This window comes from Amblyomma mixtum, chromosome 5 (assembly GCF_055824585.1).
Source record: "Amblyomma mixtum isolate Tamu chromosome 5, ASM5582458v1, whole genome shotgun sequence".
Taxonomy (NCBI): domain Eukaryota; kingdom Metazoa; phylum Arthropoda; class Arachnida; order Ixodida; family Ixodidae; genus Amblyomma; species Amblyomma mixtum.
Window position 1 is genome coordinate 43872652 of NC_143016.1, and position 27164 is coordinate 43899815.

Below are 27164 nucleotides of genomic sequence, written 5' to 3' on the forward strand. Positions count from 1 at the left end.
GATGGCAAGAAGAGCAAGTTCGTGCAAAGGGCAGTTTCCACACACAGGGCGGTGTATGAAAATGCCACTGCGAGAACATTGGAAATCCTTGGAAAGTAAAAGAAAAAAAAACTATAGACAATCAAAATTTTCTTCCGGCACCCTGTGCAACTAACAAGGGAACTCTCATGATTCCGGGGCGTGCTGGCGCGAGAAAAGCACGGACGTGGGAGGGGCAGCTTGCAGCTGAAAGAATTGGAATCGAAGTGACGTTCTCGAGGAATCAAACGCGCATTCCCTACTATTTTCTGATTTGCGGAGGCGGCTAGATTACTAGGCAAACATAACTAAAACAATGTGTGGCCAAACAAAAAAAAAATGAACGAAGAAAGGTGCATGGACAAACCGGAATCCTCATTTCTGGACATAACATTTCTGCTGAAAGCTAATAATAGTATAGTCGAAGTAAAAGGTACTTCTGGAAAAGCCTCCACCGTAAGACCGCAACCGTTCCTCCTTAAATAAGTGAATAGCTGGGCCTGCGCGTTCGACTCCTCGAGCTCGTCATTTCTTTTCCAATTCTTTCATTCGCAAGTTGTCCTGTGTTCCTCCCACGTCCGTGTTTTTCTCCCGCTAGCACCCTCCGAAATGGACTCAGTGGTTATGGTGCCCAGCTGCTGACCCGAAAGACGTGGGTTCGATCCCGGCCGCGGCGGCGGAATCTCTTTGGAGGAGAAATTCTAGAGGCCCGTGTACTGTGCGATGTCAGTGCACGTTAAAGAACCTCGGGTGGTCGAAATTTCCGGAGCCCTCCACTACGGCGTCTCTCATAGCCTTAGTCGCTTTGGGACGTTAAACCCCATAAACCAACCAAACTTCTACTTGGCTCAAACTCTCAGACGCTTACTTTAAAGAAAATATTCCCAAGAAATGCCTGAACTGATCTTCGATTACTTTGCACAAAAAGAGAGTTTTCAGTTGAGGCGCTTGACATGTTTTGTGTATAGTCTGCTATGTCACCGTTGGTCTTCAACCATTGGAAGGGTGTGTGCAAGCGAAATTGGCGACCGCCATTATGCGTGACGCGGTGGGAACCTTATAACATCATCAGAAGCTGCTCACCATTGCAGATAACAATTAAATTGATGATTCGTCGCGAGAGCTTGCTCGGGAAGAGCCCCACCTGCCGGGGCAGGGCGCTTCGCTTAACCGCCGCACAACTGCGCCAGGAGTTACGGCACGGGGACTCTCGGCGACCTGTGCATATAAAGTGGAGAAATACGTATGTCGTCATTAGCTGCATCATGAACTGCTATCAAATGATCCACTCAGGATCGCGTAAGAGTTTCTTTCTAGCCTTTTTCGTGATTTACTGGGCAGGCAAGGGAAGGGAAATGGTGGACTCATTACGGCACATATACAATATGGAGAAAGCCAACAGTCGCCGAAGCCAAGTGCCGTAGGGGAATGTTTTCTTTATATATGACTTGTGGTCTTGACCAGTCGGATATTACTAGTGTAACTATTTTATCGGTGAAAGATATTTATTAGACAGGAGGAGTGATTCTTGATTAGAGAGGAGAAGAAAAAACCACATGCCGCCGGTGGGATTCGAACCCAAGGCCTCCGAATTTCGCGTCTTACTAAATTTCGCCTCCAGCTACCAACTGAGCAGCGGCGGCGGCTGTTTAATGTTTTGCGTTCGGGGGTATTTATGTGTACTGTAACCGAACCTTGAGAGTGTTTACCAGCGCCACCATTCTCCACAGCGGCGGACGTACTGCGCCTTGTATTACCGCGAGCGTATATACGCTAAACTTGATCGAACGTATAGGGTGGAAGCTGTGCCAGAACCCCCGTGTGCTACCTGTGACATCAAGACGGCCAGAACCGCCTCATAGATATCGGAAGACTTCTCATATCAGTCATCATCATCATCATTTATTGACCCTTAAATACCCCTGGGCGGTGGGGCATTACATTTCAGCGTTCCGTTTCAGCTGTACCTTATAAAAAAAGTTATAAAGTGTCTATAGCCTTCTGTTTGTAAAGTCTATAGACACTCTATAGACAAATTCTAGGGAACAGTCTATAGACAATAGAAATGTCACAGACAGTCTATAGACAATCTATAGATTTATGGCCATACACTTTTAGTAGACTTTTGTCTATAGACAGTCTATAGAATATGAAGACAAAAAGCAATATCTATAGGAAGTCAATAGTCAATAAGAAGCCTATAGACTGTCTATAGACCATTTTTTATAAGGGGTGTTAGGACGCTGTACCTTTGTCTCGTCGTATTCGCGCTGTTCAGATCTCGACTGTGTGATCAACGTGTCGGCGCTGTGTCGTCAATTGGACGCTGGCACGCGACGTGAGGTTTAGCGAAGCAGACGCGTGTGCACGAGTCCTTGCCTTCCCTTGTCAGTTCACATCTGTATTTCGAGCTAGTGGCCTTTCGCGGCACCGTATTGGTCTGATTATTCGTGCACTAATAAGAAAAAAAAATAGTGCGAAAGACATTTGTATCTTGTTCTTGCTTTTTCTCTTCTGCGCAAATGGTAATGGCGTCATCGCAAATTCTCCATTTCCCTTCTTTGTCGAGGAGCTAAAGGAGAAGCATTTTTCAGGAGTGCATCTAATTAATACGGACTAATTTTGCGACAAATTTCTATTTCAGAGCGGCCCAGCCGATTTTGTTTTCAGCCGGCCGGCTGCAGTTAGCTGAAAGGCTGATTTTGCCTTAATAATGCTCTGTTCGCACCGAGGGAACATGTTGATCGATCTGCGTGTGGCGCGTTAGATTAAAAACATTTCAGAGGCTATCGCGTACACACAACGCCTTTCCCCCACTTTTTTCTCTCGTTTCGTTCCCACGCTGCCGCTTTTGTTCTCGTGTTTTCTCGACCGACGAGAGTTCGATCACAGAGCACGAGCGTGTCAAATATCCGTGTCGTCCTCGACGTTGTTGTCGTCGTCATCGGTGCATGCGAGAAGTGTCGGCGACGCCGGAAACGATCCGCGCGCACGCTCTAATAAATCACGGTTATCGCTGACGGAAAGTTGAGCAGCGCGTAAACGCGTCGATCGAGTAGCAAAACTCTCTCCCCCTCGCTCTTTCCTCTTCGCTTTTAGGAGGTGGAGCGCCCGCGTCGAACTTCATTTTTTTTTTCTAGCCTGAGCTACATTGACAACAGCCTTGCCGTTTCGCGTGCTCCCTCCGTCGACCATAATGCGCATGCGCGAGTGACGTCACTGAGCCTCGCCGCGCGCGCCGCCGCTGCTGCTGTCGCCGGCGCAGAGCCACGTGACGTCACTGCTTACGCTACATATATCCTGGCATAGCAGAGCTAAGCCACTGGCAACTTTTTCATCGTGTCGTTTTCCGCGTCAATAGAGAGCTTTGGCATACCGGGGACGTACTGGCGGCATAGAGTTTCTTACTATTACCTATAGAGGGGAAAGCTGGCGGCGCTGCACTTCAGCCACCATGGACGCTCAAAGCACCATGGGGCGGTGAGCTACTTGTTGCGGAACAGTCGTAGTTTTTCAGGAACACGGAGCGGTGCTACTAAGATGTTTGCGCACACACGAACAGCGTTTTCGGAATCAGACGACTTTCGCGCGAATGCAGTGTGTAAAAACCACAGTAGTGAAACCGCAACAACACACAACGCCCATAAAAGGTTTTACTTTTCCAAAATGCCATTAAAAAACCTCTTAAAGTTTTTAACCAACAAAATTTTTTGAAAACATTTCCTTTTAAAAGCGCGTCTGTTGAGCACGAAATATTAGTTTTTATAGTGTTCATTACTTGGCCAATAGGAGAGCGAGTTGTCTCTTATTTTGGGCAAACTTTGCACTTAAAGGCTTTTCTGCTCGTTTGTTGCAATTTACAGATAGGATATTGAATGTTAAGACATTCGTATTTATTGAACAGCTTTATTTTTGCATTATTTTTTGGCCAGAAGTTGTAGTTCTGCAGTCGGTAGCTCACCGCCCCATGATGCTTCGAGCGCCCATGGTGGCTGAAGTGGTCACGAGGGGCCTTATGCAAACTCCCATAGACGGGTTGCCAGCTTTCCCTCAAGGTAATAGTAAGAAACTCTGACTAGCGGAGACGTGTGCCGGCTGTACATACGTACTTACAACCGGCGGTCAAATAAGTTGGGGCACGCGACAAGCCGCCATAATCAAGTAAAACTGCATCGCCGCGCCATTTGACGCTGCACTTCTGGTGTCGAGACATCGCAGTGCGCGTCCGCGTCCTTTCATGCTCGCAGCCGTGTCTTTTTTTTTTTTCTCTCGCCTGCAGCGGACTATCCGATTACATCCACCTTTTGGCGTTAGGTGTCGCTTTCTTTATGCACAGCGTGATGATCGCAGTTCGCTAAGCCATTGCCATGCGCCCGCCGCAGTGCGAGCGTGACGCAGTGAATAAAGAAAGCGACCCCTACCGCCAAACGCTGCAGATAAGCAGCTACTCAAATGCAAGCGAGAAAAAAAGATAGGGCTCAGAGCGTGAAAGGACGCGCACGCGCACTGCAATGTCTCGACCCCAGAAATGCAACGTCAGACGGCGCGGCGATGCAGTTTTATCTGATTATCTGGCCGCCTGTCGCGCACGCGTAGTGGCCCTGCCCGACCACGCATTTGCCACTGCGCATACGCAGCTCCTTTACTTAAAATACCTATGCGTCTCCGGTATCTCTCTTTACTGCCTGCGCGAAAGCACCCGCGCCCACAGGGTCCAACCCTGGTGCTCATGGCTCCCGTCATCGTTCTTCGTCTCACAAGATGTTTGCAGCACTACGGAAGGCAGAGCTCTCTCGTCCAATCAGGGCTGCAGGAACACAAAAAGTAGTTCCTCGAATATTTGAGCAGTGTAGGACTATTAATCAAACATTAAGCACAGCAATTGAAAGCATAGTTTGGACTGGTAGATTTAGATGGCAGCGAGTGATTCACTCCCTGGTGAAATAAACAGCTAAAGCCCGTACGGACAGCTCTGCGGGCGCCCGCTGCGAGGTAGTGATGCATCGCCATTTACCAACATGGCGTCGGCGGAGTCGGTTGTGTCGCCTGTACCGACAGTGTGCTGTTTTCCCAAGCAGGCGATTGCAGTTGGCTTCTTGAAGTCCTTCGCGTCGAGAGCGGGAGCAATTCAAGTACGAATGCGCTCATCAAGAGGACGGCAAAACTCACCCAGATGAGTGAGCGAACGCTTTACCAGTGGACAACGCAGACGTTGAAGGCGGGCCGAATGTTGTCCCCGAAGAAGCCGACAGCGTTACAGTGGTGGACTACGCGCCATCTTATTCTGTGAAGCAGGATAAAGTGCGGCTGATGAGTAGCCTCAAAAAAGGACATACAGACTCGGCTGTCCGGAAAAGGTGTCTCGTGGAGCAGCGACATGGTGAAGGCCGAACTCATGAAGCTTGTCAACAACGTGAACACAGGTGGGGACCGATCCCGTGAGGACTGCATCGCCGAAGCTGCTGCCCGTCTCGTTGTGCGCCTGTCACCCTACCACTGCCAACTGAACCCGATAGAGCTTGTTCGGAGCGATGTCAAGGGCTTCATCGCCAGTCAAAACAAGACGTTTAAGCTCCAAGACGTGGAGCCTGTGGTTTGGCAAGGCATCATGCAAGTGACTGCTGGGAAATGGAAGAATTACGTGCAGCATGTTATGAGTGAGGAAGATGGGATGATGAAACTGGACCATGTCATAGACGATGTTGTCGACCAAGGACCGCCTATTGTTGTCAACCTGGAGGACGACACAACCAGCAGAGCTGAATGAAGTTGTGATGAGGACGGTGAGATGAGCCCCATTAACATGCTAACGTACGCGCGAAAGTCGGAGTACTGTCGCAGCGTCTCTCATGAGATATGACAGACGCCGTAGCGGACGGCTCCGGATTAATTTTGACCGCTTGTGCGTTGACTTTCACGCAGTGCATGGGGTTTTGCATTTCGCCAACATCGACATTCGGCTGCCCCGGCCTGCATTCGACCCAGCTCAATAGTGTAGTGACCATGCTGGAATAAATAAATTTATATACACATGACAGGAACATTGAAAATAACTGTGACGTGACAGCAGAGGAACTGATACAAACAGGTGGCGAAAAAAAAAGAAAAAGTGGGGCCAGTGCTTCTGGAACGGGCGTCTGCCTGTACAAAAACGAACAAATGAAAGAATAAAAAGACATCAAGCGCCACATGCTAGAGGTAGAACGAAGCTAACTACCAGTACGCCTTCTTTCATATGGAGCGAGCCACCTGGCCATCAGGTGGATCGAGCCACAGGCGCGTAGGAACACACTAATGTAGTGCGCGCCATTCTGATTGGACGAGAGAGCTCTACCTTTCGTAGTGCTGCAAACATTTTGTGAGACGGAGTGCCATTCCCCGCATTGAGGCGTGTGTGTCTGCCTGAGGCGGGTTCTTGTGGCAGGCTCTTGGAGGCCAGCGTTGCACCGAAACTGAAGGCGGCGTGCTCGGTCGGGTGCGTGCGTGAGCATGTTGTCCGTGTGGGCAGGCCTCCCGCCAGGCTGCGACGGTGACCCCGGTCTCTGTTTTCTCCTCCCCCGGTGTGGTCAAGAGAAAGCGCGCCTCTCTTAGTCCGGTTGGGCGTGGCTGTTCTCTTGAAGGGCCGTAGACGATAGTTTTAGCTGCATGTTTTCTTCATTCAAGTGACGTGTTAGGTATTAAAATACACGGTTGACCACGTGGACTACGGCCACTGGATAATTTATAATTGGATTCCTTCTTGGTAGTCTTCCCGGGTTCGGTTTCGTCAACCAAACGATGCCTGTGACCTGCAGTCACGTGAGGCTCGAAAAAACTAAAATGTGGTCGCTACGTAGTTTTAGTTCACTACGACACTTTAGCCAGCCTGCTTCACGAGCTGGAATGCCACGCATCAGCGGTTATATTGCCGTCTTTTTCATGCCTCGTGTGATCTAAATATATAGACTGCCGTTTGGCTGATGAGAACGAACGAAACTGAAACAGCGTCACGAAGAAAATCATTTATATATTATTTATATAGTAAATATGCTCCTTTAATAGCGCGGCTCCTGCGGTTCTTTTTTTAACTATACGAAGTGTTAGGACCTGGTTGCCGTAGGAGAGCTGGAAAAGATTGTGAGTTCTGCATCTCTGCTATAGCGTTCGCTGCACACAGTGTCGTGTGGCGAGAGCTTGCGCACATCTCTGGCGTATTCAAAACACTGCGTGACTGCGATATTTCGCCTTCATAGTTGCCGTTTATTGTTGAGCGCGGTGTTTTTATGTCGGACAAGTTGCTAGAAGCAACAACATAGCGCGTACGGTAACTTACGACTAATTGTGTATTCGCAGCCTTAGTATAAAAATTTCCCTAATCTGTCCAAAACCGACGAAGCAAAAAACGCAGCGGAAGAATGAGAAACGACGATCTCATTCAAGGAAAAACTTTCTTGCTGAGATAGTTGGTGCTTTATTCTACTGGGTAACAATCGACTTAACGAAATGTAGAAACGTTCCCAAGTGAGACACACAGGACACTTGTGAATGTGTTTACATTGGGCTAAGTGGTTACACAAGAGACGTTGCTATTCCTGTCTGTGCCCGCTGCCACGGTAAGGCACTGGTAAACGTCGCGGTTCTTTCTTTCTTTCTTTCTTTCTTTCTTTCTTTCTTTCTTTCTTCCTTTCTTTCTTTCTTTCTTTCTTTCTTTCTTTCTTTCTTTCTTTCTTTCTTTCTTTCTTTCTTTCTTTCTTTCTTTCTTTCCTTCTTTCTTTCTTTCTTTCTTTCTTTCTTTCTTTCCTTCCTTCCTTCCTTCCTTCCTTCTTTCTTTCTCTCTTTCTTTCTTTCTTTCTTTCTTTCTTTCCTTCTTTCTTTCTTTCCTTCCTTCTTTCTTCCCTTCTTTCTTTCCTTCTTTCTTTCTTTCTTTCCTTCTTTCTTTCTTTCCTTCTTTCTGCCTTTCTCTCTCTTCCTCTTTCTTTCTTTTTCTTTGCCTCATTCTTTTCGCCTTACAAGCTGAATTTCAGTAGGTCGGGAACGGGCTTAAATATCTGCCTGTCTAGAGTAAAGAATTTAGTTGCACGTCACCGCCTGCCTCATGGTGTTGCTTCGTGCGAGTTCGTTTGGAGCTGAAAAAAAATTGTGTTCGGTAGAGTTGTTTTATTCTGTCGCAGTCGCTCCTGACAGCCAAAAGCACGAGTGGCCGTGCGTGTGAAGTTGGACGTGCAGCCTCGCATTTTCGCCACTTTGGTTGGTGTTTACGATCCGCGTAGCTAAGCCAGTGGCCGATGCATCCGGGCACGTGTTTCGCTCACTGCGGCTTGTTTTCGCGTGAACAAGGCAGGTTAGGTGCACGCAAGGCCTTTTGAAATAGCGCTGTTTGCCCCTCGGAAGTGATACGCCTACACGGCCGCTTGAGAAGCTCTGTGTTCGCATTAAAGGATGGAGCTTCCTTTGTGTGCTCCGCACATGCGCCGGGATCCTGAACGAACAGGAAGGACGAAATGCGTGTGTGGTGTGTCCTGTCTGTCCGCGTCTTGGTCGCGGTACTTATTTCTTCATATTATATGCACCTATAAGCCCGTCTGCCCCTTTTGTTTTCGTTCGTGTCAGAGAGGCCCGTTTTCTTATCTCTCTCTCTTGCTTCCGGTGTTTTTCGCTGCATAGATTCCGTACAAGGCCTGTACCTGCTTCCGCTCATTCTTTTCTTCTTCTTCCTTTCTTCGTTCATTTCGGTCGTCTTCCTTCCTGGCGACACTGTCCATGCCACGTGCCCCCCCCCCCCCCCCCCCCCCCCCGCCCTCCCAACAACTGTGCGAGGCAGGCAGGCATCGTCTGTCCTCGTTGTTTTGCGCGACAAGAAACGCCTACAACTTGAGTGTCGCAGGAGAACGAGTGTGAAGGCGGGCCCGCTGACGCGACGTAGTGATGGCACGGGTCCATTGTGTGTTTTGGCGGGGCGCCCGCATATGCATCAGCCGGTGCTCGCTACAGCTGTACTCTCCCCCAATGCGGTGGGGACCTTTGTTCTTCGCCAATGCATATGCGCGTCCTCGGAGGAATGTAGCTTGCCGATGCCTTCTCGCGGCGTTCCCGCTTTTATTTTTTTCTAGGTTTATTACAGCGTGTGTACGCGCTTCTTCGCTACGCGTTGAATGGCGACGGCGCGACACAGCTGGCTTGCTTTGGGATTCTCGTGGTTTGCTTCGCACGACACGGCTCTGAAGGCGAAGAGAGCGTAACGTAGCGTGCATATGTGCGCAACTACGCGGACAGTTTGGAGAAATGCTGCGGCCACTCGCTGGCCGCTTCGACTTCCACCATGCACGGCAGGAGTAGCGACGGTGTCGCTGCAGAGGGTCGGTTGATGGCGTTCCACTTGCGCTGGTTTGGTGCACGTTGTGTCCACGGACCGAGTGAGGGCAGCCCTTCTCGCAGCACGTGACACTGCGCTGCGTGCCAGCAGACTTGCCGAGAAGTGCGATTTTTCTGTCGTGTCGACTACCAAGCTGGCAGCTAGACCTGAGCTCTAGGAGAGGCACTTCGGGCGGGGTCCAAACCGTTCCGTCGGTGGTTCGCGGATGTGGGGCTAGTAATCACCCGCTGTCTGAAATTTTGGTATGCTTTCGCCAAACATTTTTTTCTTTTCTCATTGACGCGCTTAGCAACATGGTAAACGGCGTTTCTCAAATTCGCCGCATCACTGCTGTGCGCCAACTGTACAGCAAAAGGGTCGCCTGCATGTGGTCGTTAATATATATATATATATATATAACCTGGATTTATTAGAAACACGACGACAAAAAAATCGGCTGAAGCTATTATTCCAGATTCTCCAAGGACAGATAAATATTCAGAAGGAAACATACATGCAAGCACCAGGCAAACACAGTTCTAGAACAAATCATGGTCGGATAATTCAGCCTTACAACGCCCGTAGTGAAACTTTCAAACATTCCTTCTTCCCCCATGCAGCTGAAATGTGGAATGATTTGCCAATGAGTGTTGTGGAACAGAGTGATGTGCATGAATTCGAACGATCTCTGGATCACCACCTGCTTGAAAGTGCCATTTGATGCTTGATTGAATGATGTACCGTTTCATGCTGATGTATTCAATGCTTGTGAATAGTGCTGTTTTTCTATGAAATTTTTATATCCTCTCTGTAAGGACCCTCGTGCGAGGGTTGACAGTATTGTTATATATATATATATATATATATATATATATATATATATATATATAATCAGGTGTCCTTACGCTACAGCGAGTATACGCGACACGTGCCTCGTGGGGATAAAAGTAGACAAATTCAGCACACCGGAGACGTGCTGTAGCGGAGACGTATATACGGGAGCTGTGCAAGCGCGTGGCCGTGCACTGCGCATGCGCGACAGGCACACGTCTTTCTGCCTGCATCTTGCTTGGGTGCCACTGAGCTCTCCTTTCGTCTCCAGGTTCGGTGGTTTCGGCAGCAGACGCTGAAGCGGCGCAGCAAGCGGGAATTCCGCGAGACACTCCTCAACGATCCACGATGGTCGGAAATGTGGTACCTGGTGAGTGGATCCTTGTTCCTAGTGTGAATAAATACGCACCTGCTGCCTTAAATCTGTGCAACAGAGTAGTTTTCTGAGCACCTTTCAGTTACGATCATCGGTCGAAAGTTCTCGTCAGCTGCTATTTACTGCCGCATACGAAATAAATATCAATATTTCCCTTCCTGTACCATCGATGCCATAGAACTGTTTAAAAAGGCGATGTAAAAGCTAGAGCACTATTTATTCCACTTCATATACAGTAAGAACTTGCAGTGGAGATATGAAATTTCAGCTTTTTTTTTTGCTTACGGGCCGCGCGTTTCAGGAGGTTCCGAAGAAAGCAAAACACCAGCTGCTCAGTTCAAAAATAGTTTAGTTCAAGCCAAATAGATGCAGCTATAGAAATATGGATTTATTAAAGTCGCACCGAGTGTTCAGAAGTTTCAGGCAAACGAAGGGGATTCAAGGCATTTGAACTTTTGAGGAGGATCGTGCAGACGAGAGTTTTAAACAGTCGACCACTATACTGATCCAGCAGTTCTCACTTCTCATCGCTCGAGTGTACGCGGAGTTCTCGAATTATTTTCAGAGATGGCTCTGCTGAGCAGAAATTGGGCTCTGCCTGCGCTCTGTCAGCCCAAGTACGTGTTAAGATGCTTCAAGCGACAGGTGATTCGGGCGGTTCCGTCTATCATAAGCGCTTTGATTTTATTGAAGATAGGCAACGCTGAATTTGTTTTTTTGTTAAAGATGTGTTCATGGGTGCGATACAGTGTGTCCTTTAGCTCAGTTTTGTTTGAGCCTAGAAGATAAGTCTTAATCATCCGAAGCAACTTACGATAATGAAGCAAAGCCTGCCTGTTTGCACGCCATAGTTTCATTTTCGATCCCGGGTCTTCCGGTTGCGTCTATCCAGTGCAGTGTACTGTTTAGGGCTTATCATCAGCCCTTAAAAGAAAGTTATTTCCTGACCCGTGAACCATTCCATCAGAATTCAACATACATTGCAGTAATAGCGCATTGGTTACTGTTTCCTGCAGCACCCAGTTCGTGGCTGTATTCGATGTTTTCATAGCGCTACTATTCGGGGGAAAAAAAAACATAGAGGCAACTTCATTTCTGCCTATCATTACTACTTGACTGCATTAAAGCTGCGCGAAAAAACCAAAAAGCTTCAAGTTACGTGCACGTACACTTAAGCTAATTTCTGCTCTTGTAAGCGTGCAGCACAATTTCATCCGCAAGAGAGGTTCGTAGTAGACTTAAATTGCGTTGGTCGCCTCGCTCACTGTTTATCAATTTAAAATAAGCTGAAATCGAACTGCTTTCATGTGACACACTTGTAGGCGCCATAGCATGATCAGGAAATGCAGTTATCTTGAAAAGTGTTAACTGTGGGCTTCGCTGTCTTGTGTTGAGAGAAACTATCCGTAAACTTGTTGGAAAGGAAACGTCTAAATGTATTTTAAGCTGCGTTGAGGTGTTTCCGGGCATATGTATACATATGCTTGTGATCTGATAGATCAGCAAAACTGCGACTCTGAGACTTGTCTCATGCCATAGTAAAAGTGCTCTAAACAAAAAAGTATATATACCGAATGTTCAGTCCACATTCACAATGCAGTTCAGCTGCCGAATTAATTTTTGTGTAGTTTCTTGCGTTTTTGTTTTTCTGCGTTGTTTGTATTAGTAGCGAAGATGACGCACTTATCATTGAGTAGGGCTCGTTTTTGTTGAAATGGAGAAGAAATATTAGAGTGCATTTTATTCGGCATTTGCGTTACATTACAATATATCTTCTCATGCGGCGGCAACAATCTCGCTTGTTCGTCAGATTTTGATTTATTAACTTGTATGCATGTTAACCTGAATCCTTTTTTTTTTGTTTCTGTCATCGCTGATATTCCAGTTAAGACTCGAGCGACTGTAACGAGCAACGCACTATCGAGGACATTCTTTACGGGTCCGATATGGCTCGTGTCTCATGAGGGAGCGTAGTGCTGATTTCGTGTAACACTGTGTCGCTTTATTTGCTCAAGGGACACACGCCATTAGGAGGGTTTCCTCGAAAAGCACTGCATGTGATTCGGAACTGCATGGGGGGAATTAAGTGTCCTGGTGTTTATCTTGCGCTATTAGAAAAGGAACAATGCTAACGAATAGAGCTTAAGCCGGCTGTGAAGCGGAACGGTTCATATTTATTGCTTCTTTAGTAAAAGGCTAATCATAAGCCGAAATTATAAGTGAAATAATTTTTATGCGTCTGGTATGTTTGTTAAAGAAAAGCGTTAAAGTGTTGATTTCGTTCAGAGCTGCGATTGGTCAGAGGAGTAACACAGCGACCGTCATGCCGTCGGTCTTTGCTGACTTACTGCTTTTTTAAAATGATATCCAATCATGAGTATGAAAGAACGTGCACCGAATATTAGTGATTATTTTGATTGTTAGCGCTAAGAGCATGTTTGCATGCTCTTGGTGGCTGTCGTGTGGCTGTCGCTTGGTGGCTGTCGTGTCCGATCGCGGCCAATGCACCTTTTGTAGCGAGAGCTACACTATGCCAGCCGCTTCGCGAGGTCGGCGTGGCTGCGCGCTGAGCCGTGGCACCACGGGCAAGGCGTTCCTTCGTAAAATTGAAAACTGGTTTTTGAGGAAAGGGAGCACGCAGTGACTGTCTCATATATCTCTATGGACACCCGAAACGCGCCATAGAAGGGATAAACAGTGGGATTCAAGAAATGGTTCATGGTTTATGAGGGTTTAACGTCCCAGAGCGACTCAGGCTACTTACTCATTGAGGAACGCCGTTGAGAAGGGCTCCGGAAAATTCGACCACCTGGGGTTCTTTAACGTACACTCACCTCGCACAGCACACGGGCCTCTAGAATTCAGCCTCCATCGAAATTCTAGCCGTCCGCCTCTTGAGTTGTGCGCATGCGCGGAGTGTCGTCAGAGATGCGGCGGGTACATATATCACAACGATACGGAGAGGCAGGCCCGTGCAATTTCCTTTTCATCCTTCTCTCAGTCACAACAACAAGCCTGTGGTAGAAATGGACAGCTCGGAGGAAGCTAGGGCTCGTCTTAGGGACGAAGGCAAGAGCAGAACGAGGAAAAGCGCGCTAAGCGTCTCGGTAAGCGACGTAAGGACGGCGCGGCTAGACGGGTCCGCTTAGCCGACGACAGTGCATCCACGACGAAGGATGACGATGAATCGAGTTCCGCGTCTCTGAAAGAAACTAGGCTCTCGCTACTAAGAGAGGAATAACCCGGGCTAGTTGGTACATCATTTGAATAGAAACAGCGCAGTAGACGGGACCAAGAAGAGAGAACACACAGGCTCGGAGAGCATAATAGAGACATTAAATACGGCACAAGAAAGAACTTGCCTGAACACGTGACCACGTGCCAGTGCACTGCCACTTTGGACCGGACAAAGGTTCTTAAACGCTACAAGAACCAGCTTGAACATGAAATATTAGAAGCGTATGTCATTCAAAAACGAGGAGAAAAATGCGTCAGCACTCCTTCCATTAACTTGAAAAGAAAAGAAATCAGATTTCTCGATGGCTGATTGCGATGAAACTTGTAACCTAGTTTTAATGTTTTCATGTTTTTTATTATGTGGGGGAGATATGGGCTTCTACATATTGCCGATGCTGCAATAAACTTCTTTCAGTTGACAGCAGCGCCTGTGTCTGTGTGTTCTCTCTTCTTGGTCCCGTCTACTGCGCTGTTTCTATTAAAAAAACCTCGCTACTGTACCAGGTTGAACCAGAGCTAAACCACAGCTAATTTTTTTTTGCAGTAACGTTCTGCTACAGTGTAGCTCTGCGCATGCGCCAAGCCTCCTCGTCCGCCATTTTTGCCGACCATGTCAGGCGGAAATGGAGAGGAGATCGCTGTAAGTACGTCTTCTTCCACGAAAGACGTATCCGTCACTTTTAGTTGGCCTTACGTAACGGGCTTACGTACGCAACGCTCACTACGTTGCGTACGGTACGAATGGCGCGTCCATCACACTTTTAGTTAGCCGTACGTTAGCGTTCTTCTAAGTGGACGTACCAAGCGCATCCTAAAATTCTCCGCTGTGCTTCTCCGCGCCATCTGGCGCAAGAAATAAGAACTGATGCTTGAAAAGTTCTTGACATCAGCCAAGCCAAGCCTCTCGCCAATCCTCCTCCAGCCGTTCTCGCTGTTTTGTTTGCTTTAGGTTGTGATTCTCGTGTGTTGCGCGACTACCACAGCAGGTATCGAAATGCCGAGAAGCATTTAATTACTGGTAACGAAGCTGGCTGCATCGCGAGTCTTTTTTTTTTGTTCCAAGAAAAACTATGCAAGCAGAAGAAAATGAAATAATTGACTAAAAGCCAGAGAAGTGCTCCGCCAGGTGTCGTTGCTACGAGGTAAACAAACACGGTTAGGCCTACAGCTTGAAAATCGCCAAATTATTTGAAAAACAGGGGCTAGTTATCGCTTATACTTCTGCGTGTGGGCGAGAGTGTGCAAAATAAAAGCGAACCGCTACCATTTGAGCGAGCTATCCCGTCGGAGAATGCAGCGGTTACATGCATTTATTTCGAAGCGGGCTAGCCGGGCGCCGCCATCTTGTCAACGCAACCCGTAACGCGCCCGTAGCGCACGCACGCAACGACAGGATGCGTGCGTACGTACGCAAGCGGCCCAGCGGTACGGAACGTTCTGCGCATGCGCACTCGCGACCCGCAACGTTCCTGCGTACGTAACGCCGTTCCGTACGGCCAACTAAAAGTGTCTACTTTCTGGAGCCTCGAAGAAGCGAGGAGGCGCGGTCAGTTTCGCCCGTGCGTCTTCCGTGCGAAATCGTGACGATACGCCATTTTTACACCTTTTCTCTTCGAGTGCAGTTCGACTGGTAGCAGAGCGTTCGCGCGGGCTGCAGTGAAAACCAAGAGCTGTGTTCTGGGAAACACGATATCGTAGGGCAGAATGTCAAAACTGCTAGCGCTACTTGTGCTACGAAGTTGCTGCCTTCGTGTGTCGCATAATGTACGCTTTGTCCAGAGTTTCTTTTCCTTGCTTTTATTGCGAAAGCAATACTGCTCGCAGTTTGAACCCTTCAGCGTCGTCCCGGCGGTGTAACCACGTTTGACCTTTAGCATGACCTCTGCTGTGACGTCACGCCAGACGGAGAGAGACAGAGCCCCAACCCGTCTCGTCGCAGTCGTCCCAGCGTAACCACGGTGCGGCGAGCAGCAGCTGCGCGCCGCTACCGCGAGGAGGCGCTCGCTATGATGAGGTCACGCCAGACGGAGATATATCGGGCTCCCACCCGGCTCGTCGCAGGTCGGCGAGCGCGGCTTCGGCCGCTTATCTGCTTTTTGAGCAGCGTCCGCTCCGGCGGACGCAGTTGTTGCTGCGACGCGCGTCTTTCCTTTCCTCTCTCTCTCCTTCCTCTGATCTTTTAACTCTCCTCTATCTGCACGTGGCAGCAGTGGTGGCTTGGCTCGAGCCAGTAGCAGGCCCGTGCGATTTCCTTTTCATCCTTCTCTCAGTCACAACAACAACAACAACGTCGCAGTCGTCCCGGTGCAACCACGCTGTGCGTTTCAGCCAGGCCATGTCGTCCGACATGCACAAGGCAAGGCTGCAACGATTCGCTCAAGCTAGGAAACGACGGCGGGCTGAAAAAACGGATGAAGTTGCTTTCGCAATTTCCGGGCTTAACCAAGCTGAGCCTCTGCCAATTTTTTCTTTCTCTTCCACGTCGATGCGAGTACCAGAGGCAGACGGAGGAGCGTCTGTACCAGGCTGTGTTTAGTTGTTCGTTTCTTTATGCTACTGTAATTTTTTAAAAATGACTTTTTGTTTACTGGGCTGCTAAGTTCATTGAGGCATGCCCGGCGAGGCACTCTACGTATGTTTTGACCCCGGCGCAGGAACTTCCGCCGTTCATGTAAAGGGCCCCGTGACTATTTTTCTCAGCTCCTGCAGCGTGTTTTCTCCAACCTTCGCCATCTTTAGTGACGCAAGCCTGCCTTCCAACGACGCCACCGCTGCATGTTTACAGGGGCATCTTCGACGAAACGCAGCACGCAAGCACATGAATGTCCTTAGAGCCCCTGACGTCGGCAGTGCTTGGGATTTCCTCTCAACTGGCTTGCAAACAGTTTGGCGGTTGCACTCCTCGCCTCTCTGGACCTTCGGCCCGCTGTCGCGCGAGGTCTATGCCCACCGCCGGCCCGACACCTGCGTGGCACCTTCCCATCTTTTTTCCCGTCAGTGCTGGCAAGATTGTTCCGCGCTGTTACAGCTTAAGGGAGCGACCCTGTTTCGCCGCACGGCCGCAGCTAACGCGCCTACCGCGATTTCTTCTTCCTGTCCTTTGCTGGTCGCCTGACCTTCGTGGGCAGAGCGGCCTTTTCTGTCACCGAGCCGTCCTCGGGATCCCAAGGCGGGGCAGGGCCGGGCGTTTAGGCGAGCCCCGCACTGCGCTGATTCTGGACGCAACAAGGTTCCCGAACGGTTACCGTAAAATCGCGTGGGATGTGGTTCACCGATAAACGACGACGGCCGTATTTACATTTCGGTGATTTTACCTGAACCCCTGAGAAAGGTTGGTATCGGACGTACCAGTTTGCGTCTGTCGAGGCGTCTAATTTTTAAGCGGCTTTGATATCGCAGCCTTTAATTATCACGGAGGTGGCGATCTTTCACGTGCAGCCGGTTCACTTCTCTTTAAGCACTCACATGAGCCTGGCTCGAACCGTTTAGCGACTGCGCGCCGTGGTCTGATTGCGCGTTGATATTGCGGCTGTACGTGCTTCGTTAGTGCGTCCGAATTAGTGCTGCACGTTTACGCAGACGTCGAGGTCTTGTGATTCGTCGCCCAAGAGGTCGCACAGGAGCGTATGCAGCGCTTCGCTCAGTGTTTTATGAGCCCAGAGCCCGCGAGCACTTCACGGCTGCGGTTTAACTACTGCTGAGCCTGGTTAGGGAGCGAAAGCTATATGACAGCTATGGCGTATCGGGCAACTATACGCGGCTTGGGGTCTGTAACGTTGAGTGCTTTCCGGACACTGGATAGGTTCCGGACACTGGCAGGTGGCAGTTAATGGTTGATCGCGACAGTTTGCTCACCCAATGAACGCTGCGGCCTGCTGCAGCAGTGCCGCGTGTCTGCCACAACGTTTTCAGCGCTAACGCATGCAGCCCACATCTCTCTCTCTCTCTCTCTCTCTCTCTCTCTCTCTCTCTCACCGCCGCCACGTACCTCAAAGCGCGATGCAGGCGTCCACTGTCCCAGGGAGGCAGTTATGCGCACTTCCTTTACTTAAAATCATTGTAGTCTAAAACATTGTCAACGCCAACGCCAGTGAACACAATGAACGCCGACGGCCTAGCTATGGCTTCAGTGCCGCGTTTCTGCCACAGTGTTGTCAATGCGAACGCATGCAGCGCACATCTGTCACTCCACTATTCCAAAGGGGCAGTTATGCGCCTTTCCTTTGCTTTCGAAGTTCCCGCTCTTCATCGGTTTTGTAGCTTAAAGCGGGACCAAGGTGTCCACTGTCCCAGGGCCAGTCCTTTCCTTTCCTTTGCCTTATCTGAAGGTTAACTGAAGGTGAAATCTCCAGACACGGTGGCCTTGGCTTTACCTAGCGTAGTGAATCTGTCGCTTCAAAAGTTACATTTCCCGCTTACTGGCATTGCCTGTGCGGTTTCGTCTTCACTATGAACCAAGAGATGCCTCGTTACGTGATCAGTCGCCTTCGGGTGCTTCCGGATATTCGCGGCGGCATGCTGACATCACGCCGTGTGGGTTGGACATTCGTGGAACTATGTACAGCATTTGTGGGTCTCGATCGTTGCACCCGCAGTAATTACAAGAATTGATCCCGCATCCAAGAGAAGCGAACCCCCTCTGCCCGAGCGCATCTTCGCGTGGCAAGCGTGGTGCGACTCCGTGTCCTAACTCGGCTGCAAGGAGATTATTTTGCTCCTCTGTCCCGGTATACGCGGCTTTGTCCGCACAAAAGGTATTGCAACTGCTTTGCATCGTCTTACCGTTTTGACTGGCACATCCGTTCAGAGCAGGCAGTACTTAGTGGTCTCGCTGACCGAAATGTCCGCACGTTAAGAAAAAAAAAAATCAAGCGCAACTCTGTTCGGCCGTTGTGTCAGCTGTTTTCATTGCACTTGTGTGTGGCAGCAATGTTTGCCCCATCACGGGAGGGAATTCGGACTCGAAGTGCACTTCGGTGCCGTCGGGATGGTCGGCTCTGGTGAAAGATAAATGCGATACTTGGACTCCGCCAGGCTGTTTGCGCTTGTCTTGTTCAAAGCCTTCACCGGCAGTGCTTCATTCAGGGTGCGAAGAGGACCTCGTAAAATTTGTATACCCTCCGCTCATAGTCAGAAAGAAGCCTTCCGTCGGCGACTCCCGCAACACGAAACAGGCGCGCTGTCTCTAAACACTTGCTGAGGACGGTATTTTTTTTCTGTTCATTTTTGTATTTGGTTGCTGCAGAAATGCACTTGCCGCCCTTATTGTACGCTCTCTGTAAGTGTCTGAAAAACGCCTGAGTGTTTTGCGCCTGGCTAGTATTTTTTTTTTTTGACGCCCGCTATAAACCGTTTCAGCTGCAAAAAAAAAAATAAACAAAAAGAATTGCGCGTGTGGCTTGTGAAGCTAGTTACTTCCAGTCTTGTCACATATTGCTCGCTTTTGTTTATTTACCGGCCGACATGCTGCAGAACTGCACTTCCTCTGCGTCAGAAACGCGTTTGAGTGAAAGACGAGCCGTTGTGAGCAAAGCGCGTTAAAGAGCTTCTTTTCTCTCGTCGAAGACGGTCTGTTATCCTTTCTGGCGCATTCGCCCAGACACGACAGCGTGTGTGCTACGGGCTCTGAAGCAGCGAAGCAGTGGGACGTTGAGAATGGCCGCCTGGCGCGAGATCTTCTGTCGGGGGCGCTCAGGTCACCCCGGTTTTCCTCAAATGCCCAGAAACTTATTTCGCCGCAGCTACTTCTCTCTTGGCCTTTCCGAAGCCTATACTTGGACTTCCTGTGGCGCCCTGAAAGGTGAGGAAACAAATGTGGAACAGGACACGTTATGCTGTTTGGGCCGCATTCACGGCACTCTTTGCAGAGTTGTTTTCATCACCACGTTGCACCTGAGAGCATCGTCGTTGTAGGCGCGCATGCTCACACCGGAAGCTCCACAGCGTTCGGCTGTGCAGGGCGTGCGCAGTGGCGATGCAGCGCCCTTTGCGCAGACCCACGACGCGTCGCGTGTGATTACTGGTTGCCTAATTTCGGTCTGCCATGCGCTTTCGGCGATGCGTTTGGCAAAAACCAGCCCTTCTCGACGGCGGCCTCTAAAGCATGGTGAAGGCTTAACATGCCCACGGAACGGGCTGGCAAGTGTGTTGTTTACAACCTCTTTACCTGTTCAAAGGATGATAAATGATTTTTTCCCTTCACCACAGCTGATGTGTTCGCGGTAATATCTGGGGCGTACATAGACCATCTCGGGGTCTGCGTAGGCCAATGACCATGGCGAAGCCTGGTGTGACACACACTAGACTCGACGCATCGCGCTGTGGGTGATTCACTCCTCACGGTTGTCTCATCTCTCCTTGGGGTATAGAGTCAGTCCGACAGACAATTAATGTCGTGTGGTTGAACAGGAACCCGCCGCCGACCACTTGACAATGCAAGATATACCTTGAAATACTATAACTCTCTGGCCGCACTAAGGTCCCAGCGAGGTCTACGGACGAACCAACATTTTCCTCTCTTTTTGTGTGACAACTCTGAAGTCGGAATGTGGACAAGCAAACAACAGCTTTCATCATTTTGTTATTTAGTTGTGCCTCTGGCAGTTCTTAACACTTGGAATGAGCGCCCTTAAGGCGTAGTGGGCCCAGGACCGTGTCTTCCTTCTTGATTGGGTTCCGTAATGAAGGCAGGTTCATCCTAAGCTTCATCCTTGCAAGCCTGGCGATGCGAGCCAGCGGGGTTGCGTTAAACTGGTAGGCTCCTGCATCATCACGGACGAGCTTGGTACAGAGTGCGGATGCGTATTTGTTGTCGACTAAGGGAGGAGTACAAGCGCCGTGCAAGATGACGCTCGACGAAGCTCGGAACGTTGCCGGCTCCAAGTGTGTGCATGCGCGCCGACGAATTGCCTGTGCAGAAACGCAGAAGCTTCGGAGGCGACGTTGTTTTTGTTCGGTTCGTAGCTGGGAGTCTAGTGCCTCGCAGGGAGCAGCATAAAGAGCGGGATATTTTCTCCTTCAGTCAAACGGCTTCGGAATCATCGGCGCTGCTCTGTTTATTTTGGGCTCCGCGCCTGAGTAATGCGCACACAGTGAGCCGTTGTCGTGGAAAGAAAAATGATAGGCGTAACGTGAAGAGACCACAAGCGGGCCGAGTGGGTGAGGGAACAAACGCGGGTTAATGGCATCCTAGTCGAAATCAAGAGGAATAAATGGGCTTCGGCAGGACATGTAATGCGAAGGCAAGATAACCGCTGGTCCTTGAGGGTAACGGAGTGGATTCCAAGAGAAGGCAAGCGTGGCAGGGCGCGGCAGAAAGTTAGGTGGGCGAATGAAATAAAAAGTTTGCGAGGATACGGTGGCCGCAGCTGACAAAGCACAGGGTTAATTGGAGAGACATGGGAGAGGCTGCGGGGGGCATAGTCAGGCTGATGATGATGCCCCCAGGGGTTAAAGCAAATCTAAATTGTAGAAAAACCTGGGAAGCCCTGCTGCGGAGCGAGGCGAGGAGTCGAGACCTCTTCGCCTGCTTCTAATCGCGGAGGTCCCGGCACCCGTCACCAAGACCTGCGTGCCGTGGAGGTGGGTAGGGGGTCCTCCTTATCTGGTGAAAAATGAAGTTCGTATCGTCGTCATCACCGTGAGCGGAGCCGGCAGCAACGGCTCGACTTTTTACCGTTCTTGGGCGGTCATCGCGTGTTCTCACTGCAATTTTGTTTACCGAAGTCTTCTGTGGATTTCTTTAATCCGTGTACGCATGCGTGTAATTTCGTATAAAGACTGATAAGCGCCATGCCGGACGGCAAGGACTCAGCTGGGTAATAAGGAGAGCGCCATCGGGGGCGGCTATGCAATTACGATTCATGTGGAAAGTGCGGGCAGGCAGTCTTAACTAGCAGTACTCTTTTTGTGCCTAATTGGGCAGGAAAAGTGATCGGCCACGGAAGCGTATGTAATTTTTTTTTTCTTGAAACACGGCATAGCAGTAACGGTTTTCTTAGCATGGTAAATCGTCCATGGCGCGTGCTCTTCACTTTCCGACTGCTGTGTTCAGCTGTACCGCAGTAAAACTTTTAATGTAGTTTTTGTGGTTCCTGTACTGTTTCCTGTCAATAATGAGCAGTCGGCTCACAGTCTAGGGCTCATCTGCTAGAAAGGAAGTTAGTCTACGTTCAAGGTATACCCTACATTACACCGTACTCCCACAGTGGCACGAAGAACGCTGCGCTTGTTTTCCTCCAGCGTTCGCCGCTGGCGCAACCAAACGCATCCGGTGAGAGAAGGTGAGGTTTAATACTCAACGCCTCGCATCTTAGGACGTGCTCAGCAGGTACGCGTAAAGGAAGCAAAGTCTCTTTTAGCGGCCATCATCGCTCAATGCGTAGGAATTTTTATTGCGAAAGCAATACTAATTGCACTTTCACGCCTTTGCCGTGCCGCGGCGGTGACCACCATCGTGCCGCGGTGGTGACCACCAAAGCAATACTACTTGCACTTTCACGCCTTTGCCGTGCCGCGGCGGTGACCACCATCGTGCCGCGGCGGTGACCACCATTGACCTTCATTTGACCTTGATTGCATTAGATTGGATTAGATCAGATTGGACTGACATTGGTGAAAACAGCGCGAAAGAAGAAGCCCGAAGGCGAAACGAGGAAGTGACAGGAAAGAGCGCTCTTTCCTGTCACTTCCTCGTTTCGCCTTCGGGCTTCTTTCGCGCTGTTTTCACCAATGTCAGAATGGACCAACTAGCCCAGCAAAAAGTTCTGCTAGATCGGACTGGATTGGATTAGATTAGATTAGAGTAGATTACATTGGATTGGAGTGGATTGGATTGGAGGGGATTGAATTGGATTGGATTAGGTTGCATTGGAATGGATTGGATTGGATTGTGTAATCGATGCATCACCACAAGTCTAACCACAAGCACCACCACCAGCTACACTGCCAGCTGTACCATGGCGTAGGTACAGATATTGCTTTCGCAATTACCGGGCTTAACCAAGCTAAGTCAGCGAATTTTTTGTGTTGTTAGAGCGCTACACCTGCGAAAGGTGTCTCGTTCGTTCAGGCCGTGCTTGTTCGAAGAGGGGAGCACAGGGGGGAGCACAGTGACCCTGTGTTAGTGCCCCCGGCACCGCAGAAAAGGTTGGAGGATGGTGGCTGAAGCTATCTAGAAACCTGCGCCATAGCTTCGCTAGAACGCTGTACGAGAACAGGAGAAGCGAATAGGAGATAATGGTATGAACAAAAAAAGAAAAGCTACAAAGCGGCGCGAAATTTCTCGGGGCACAACAGATTCAGAGGGAAGGCGCGCTTTTTTTTTCCCCCCATCGCGGTTGCTCTTCCTCTGGGTTTTTATACTGGGACACAGTCGACCGGGGCCTCGAAAATCGACACCGGCGAGCTCACTATCGCAGCTTTCTTTTTTGCTCTTTCTTTTCTCCGAACCTCTGCGCCTTCTCTTGGCTGGATTGCTCATTAGTGTGCCAGCAATGCATCATTGAAGAACTCGCTCGCTGGAGCGGCAAAGCCGGCGCCGAGATAGCAGTCTCCCCGTCCTCCACTCGTGCGGGAGGGATAAATCGCTCGAGTCAGGAGCGTCCCTATCGCGCGCCGGACTGCGTTGTCCGGCCGGAAGAGAATGGCAGTTATGTAGCGAGTATCGCCCCAGTGAGAGAACTCCATGCGACGATGGCTGGTGCTTGCTTTGCATTGCTCGGTCAGGAGCGTACGCCGCAGTCAGCTCCAAACTCGACCAAGGAGGAACACAGAGAAGACGAGGCGACGGAGCTGTCGCATCGGCGACTTTTTTTTTTTTTTTGTTTATGGAGGTTTAACGTCCCGAAGCAACTCAGGCTATGAGAGGGACGCCGTAGTGAAGGGCTCCGGAAATTTCGACAACCTGGGGTTCTTTAACGTGCACTGCGATCGCACAGCACACGGGCTTCTAGAATTTCGCCTCCATCGAAATTCAACCGCCGCGGCCGGGATCGAGCCCGCGTCTTTCGGCTCAGCAGCCGAGCACCATAACCACTGAGCCACCGCGGCGACTTTGGGAGCAGCCGAAGGCTGATGCGACGTCCCAGATGCCTAATTTCATTTGCCTTTCCTGCCGTTCTTTGCGATTCAAGAAAGGTTTCCGTCGAATAGCACAAAATTGCCGTTGTATTTAGTGAGGAAAAGGCATCGGCAAACTGCATGAGGTCGACAAAGCGTTCCGCGCGGAGATCGTTGTGGAGTGACCTGAAAAACTCCGGCTGATTTATTCGATAGGAAAAAGCGGCTTCGCATGCAAAGTTGTAAGAAAAGAACAGTAGCGCAACCAAGACGAACACAAGAGAGGACCACACAGGACTAGCGCTAGTCCTGTGTGGTCCTCTCTTGTGTTCGTCTTGGTTGCGCTACTGTTCTTTTCTTACAACATGCACCATCTAGCCCCACAAAAAGTTCTTCTAAAGCATGCAAACTTCCGAACTGTCGTATTTCCGATAGCTGGCGCAAGGCGTGTGGTTAAATAATCAAAACATTGTACGCCGGATGAATGCGCCAAAGACAGAATCGGGTGGGCAATAAATCGACTGCCCTGGCTTGAAGTACCGCCTGAGTAAAAAAAAAAGAAATGTTTCACTGTTTTCAGTTTTCTTTTTTTTTTTCCCTTAGTCCGTTTCTGTGGTACTTGAAGCCAAAGATAAAGATTCGGGCACTGCGTCTCCTTGAAATCAACATTCGTGCTGCTTGAATTCGGTGCCCGAGTTTTGGCCGAAGCCTTCCAGCCTCGTCAGTTTCTGGTTACTATGTAGTTCGTTAGACGTTATTACGTCTCTGCCGTTCTGGTGGCGAATTTCATTCGACGTTCCGTGAAACCGAAGTCCTGTTTCAATGGGCGAGTTGCATTCATATCCTGAGTTATGACTGGACGGGGACGGTACACTTTAGACTCCCTAGATATCTTGCTCCTTCGCGGATTCGGAGAGCACTCCGGATCGCCGTTTGAAATTCACCAGTAGTGAGCGCAGGATGTGTAATAAACATCATAGAAAGGGAAAAAACGTACCCGTCTGTGCAAATGCCGAGGTCGGGTTCTTCAGGTTATCATACGTTTCACATTCATTGATTCTTCCCTTGAAAGTAGTTGGTTGTGATGAACTAGATAAACGAGTAATCCCTGAAACGGTATTAGCCTTGTTCCCGTCATGTTTTTTTTTATGCTTGCTTATATTGCAACATTGTCTCTGCGTTATTACTTTCAAGCCGTACGTCCTGTGTAGGTTTTGCAGCGGCATTTATATTAAGGACTACCTTTCTACCGCTCTGCTCAAACCTCCGGACGGCCGTTGCAATGGTAGCGTCATGGTTTCAAACTGCACCTTTCCCTTCGTCGCCTTCAGCCGTCGAGAGTCCTCCGGGGTACCCGTCCGAGTTAATGGTGTCCTTGGGAAGGGAAGCGGCGTGCGTGCACGCTCTCGTCGCGCGTCTCATCCCCTTCCACCTCGGCTTCACCGTTCTCAGGTGCACGTCCGCCGTATGCTGTCTTTTTTTTATTGCGAAAGCAATACTACTTGCACTTTCACGCCTTTGCCGTGCCGCGGCGGTGACCACCATTGTGCCGCGGCGGTGACCACCATTGACCTTCATTTGACCTTGATTGGATTAGATTGTATTGGATTAGATTAGATTACATTAGATTAGAGTAGATTGCATTGGATTGGAGTGGATTGAATTGCATTGGATTGGATTGCATTGGATTGGGATGGATTGGGTTATATAACCGATGCATCACCACAAGTCTAACCACAAGCACCACCACCAGCTACACTACCAGCTGTACCATGGCGTAGGTACGGATATTGCTTTCGCAATTACCGGGCTTAACTAAGCTAAGCCACAGCGAATTTTTTTTTTCTGAGAAGGATCGAGCCCCGAAAAAGGATCTAGGGAGTGCCCTCTTCGTGGAACAGCTGTGCCGTGTTGAAGACGAGGTTCGGGGTCGCGGCTCGACGGATCCACGGTCTGCACGACGCCCGTTCCCACCTCCAGGCCAAGGACAGGAGTGCCGCAGAGCGACGGAGTTAGAAGGTGGCAAAAGAAGGCTGAGTTTATTTACATAATTACATGAGTGAAGATCGGAAAGTAGTGCTCTTCGACGGCATTCGTTGCGAGTTTTATACCATCTTTCTTCCCTAGCTTCCCTAGGATGATGACGTCAACTCCAGGGCAGGTGAGGCCAGAAACTCACTCGCGCGCACACACTTCCACTCCCGCACCTGTGGACACGTCACGCGTTGAGCCGGGGAGAAAAGGAGGCCCTCGAGGTAAAGTTGAGGTGAAGTTCTCGGACGCGACGAATGTTCCCCCGGGCTGTTGACACCTGTCCGTCAGAAGACATCCGTCACGAAGGGTCGGAATGCGAGACCGTCAAAAGGGCGGAAGTGGGCCTTTGTCCTTTGGGGACGTTCTTGAAGATTGCGGAAGTCCCCCGCCAGCCCGCCGCGGTGCTCGGTACGTAGAACAATCATCGAGACGACGGCCCTTGACATTCGCAACGGTTACTGCGAAAAGGGAGAGGTAACGTCCACGTGCTGATGTCCCCACGCACGTGGGCCGACTCCGGAGAATTGGGCGCTTTTGTGTCCATTGGGCCTGCACGGAGACGTAGCAAAGGAGGCTGCCCTAGCCTCGTGCCGAATCCGGAACGACTTGAGGCGAGCGTCGTTGAGTGACAGGGGTTTCTCGAAACCATCCAGGCGACACGTGCGTGTTGGTTGCTTCCTGCTGATGCCGTCCTTAACAGCTCCTCCGCGGCCAGGAGAATCTCGACCGGCTAGTGGTCACAATCACTTGCCGAGGAGAGATGGGCTTGGTTTGTAGTGCGGGATGCCTTTACGCCTTTCAAGAATCTGCGAACCCACAGCAAAGTCCTACGCCTCGCACAATGGAGGCATTAGTCAAACCAACCACACAACATAGCGCCACTCCCCAGGCAGTACAAGAAATTCGCCCGAGAGCCGCCAGGCTATTATGCCATACTAGTGCATTGTTGGCAGAAACTTAATCACAAAATTTTGAAGCTGACAGCAATAGTCTCGGGAACTAAGACAAGCTTCCATGTTGGCTAAATTGGCTGCGAAAGTCCGATTTGCCGTACACGATGCGAAGAGCGGTAGCAAATTTGGAATCAAAACAATATTAATGATGATGGCACTATGCTAACAACAAAAAACAAACTGGCACCCATATACAAAGAGACGAAAAGGCGCCAAAATGCGACACAACGGGCACTGCAATTACGGGAATAACCTGCTCAGTCCGTCGGCATTGCCATTGCATTTGCCCTTTTTGTAGCGCACAGAAAAGTTATATTGCTGGAGG

General features: G+C 49.8%; 1 protein-coding gene across 2 annotated transcripts in view; it reads left to right on the top strand.

Annotated features, from left to right (window-relative positions):
• LOC149341937 (proprotein convertase subtilisin/kexin type 4-like) overlaps nucleotides 1-27164 on the top strand; it is a 223629-nt gene that overhangs the window by 115480 nt on the left and 80985 nt on the right. For both annotated transcript variants that reach the window (XM_089544222.1, XM_089544223.1), the window contains exon 3: nucleotides 10452-10550. In XM_089544222.1, the coding sequence (XP_089400348.1) occupies nucleotides 10452-10550 (99 nt within the window). The remainder of the gene's footprint in view (nucleotides 1-10451; nucleotides 10551-27164) is intronic.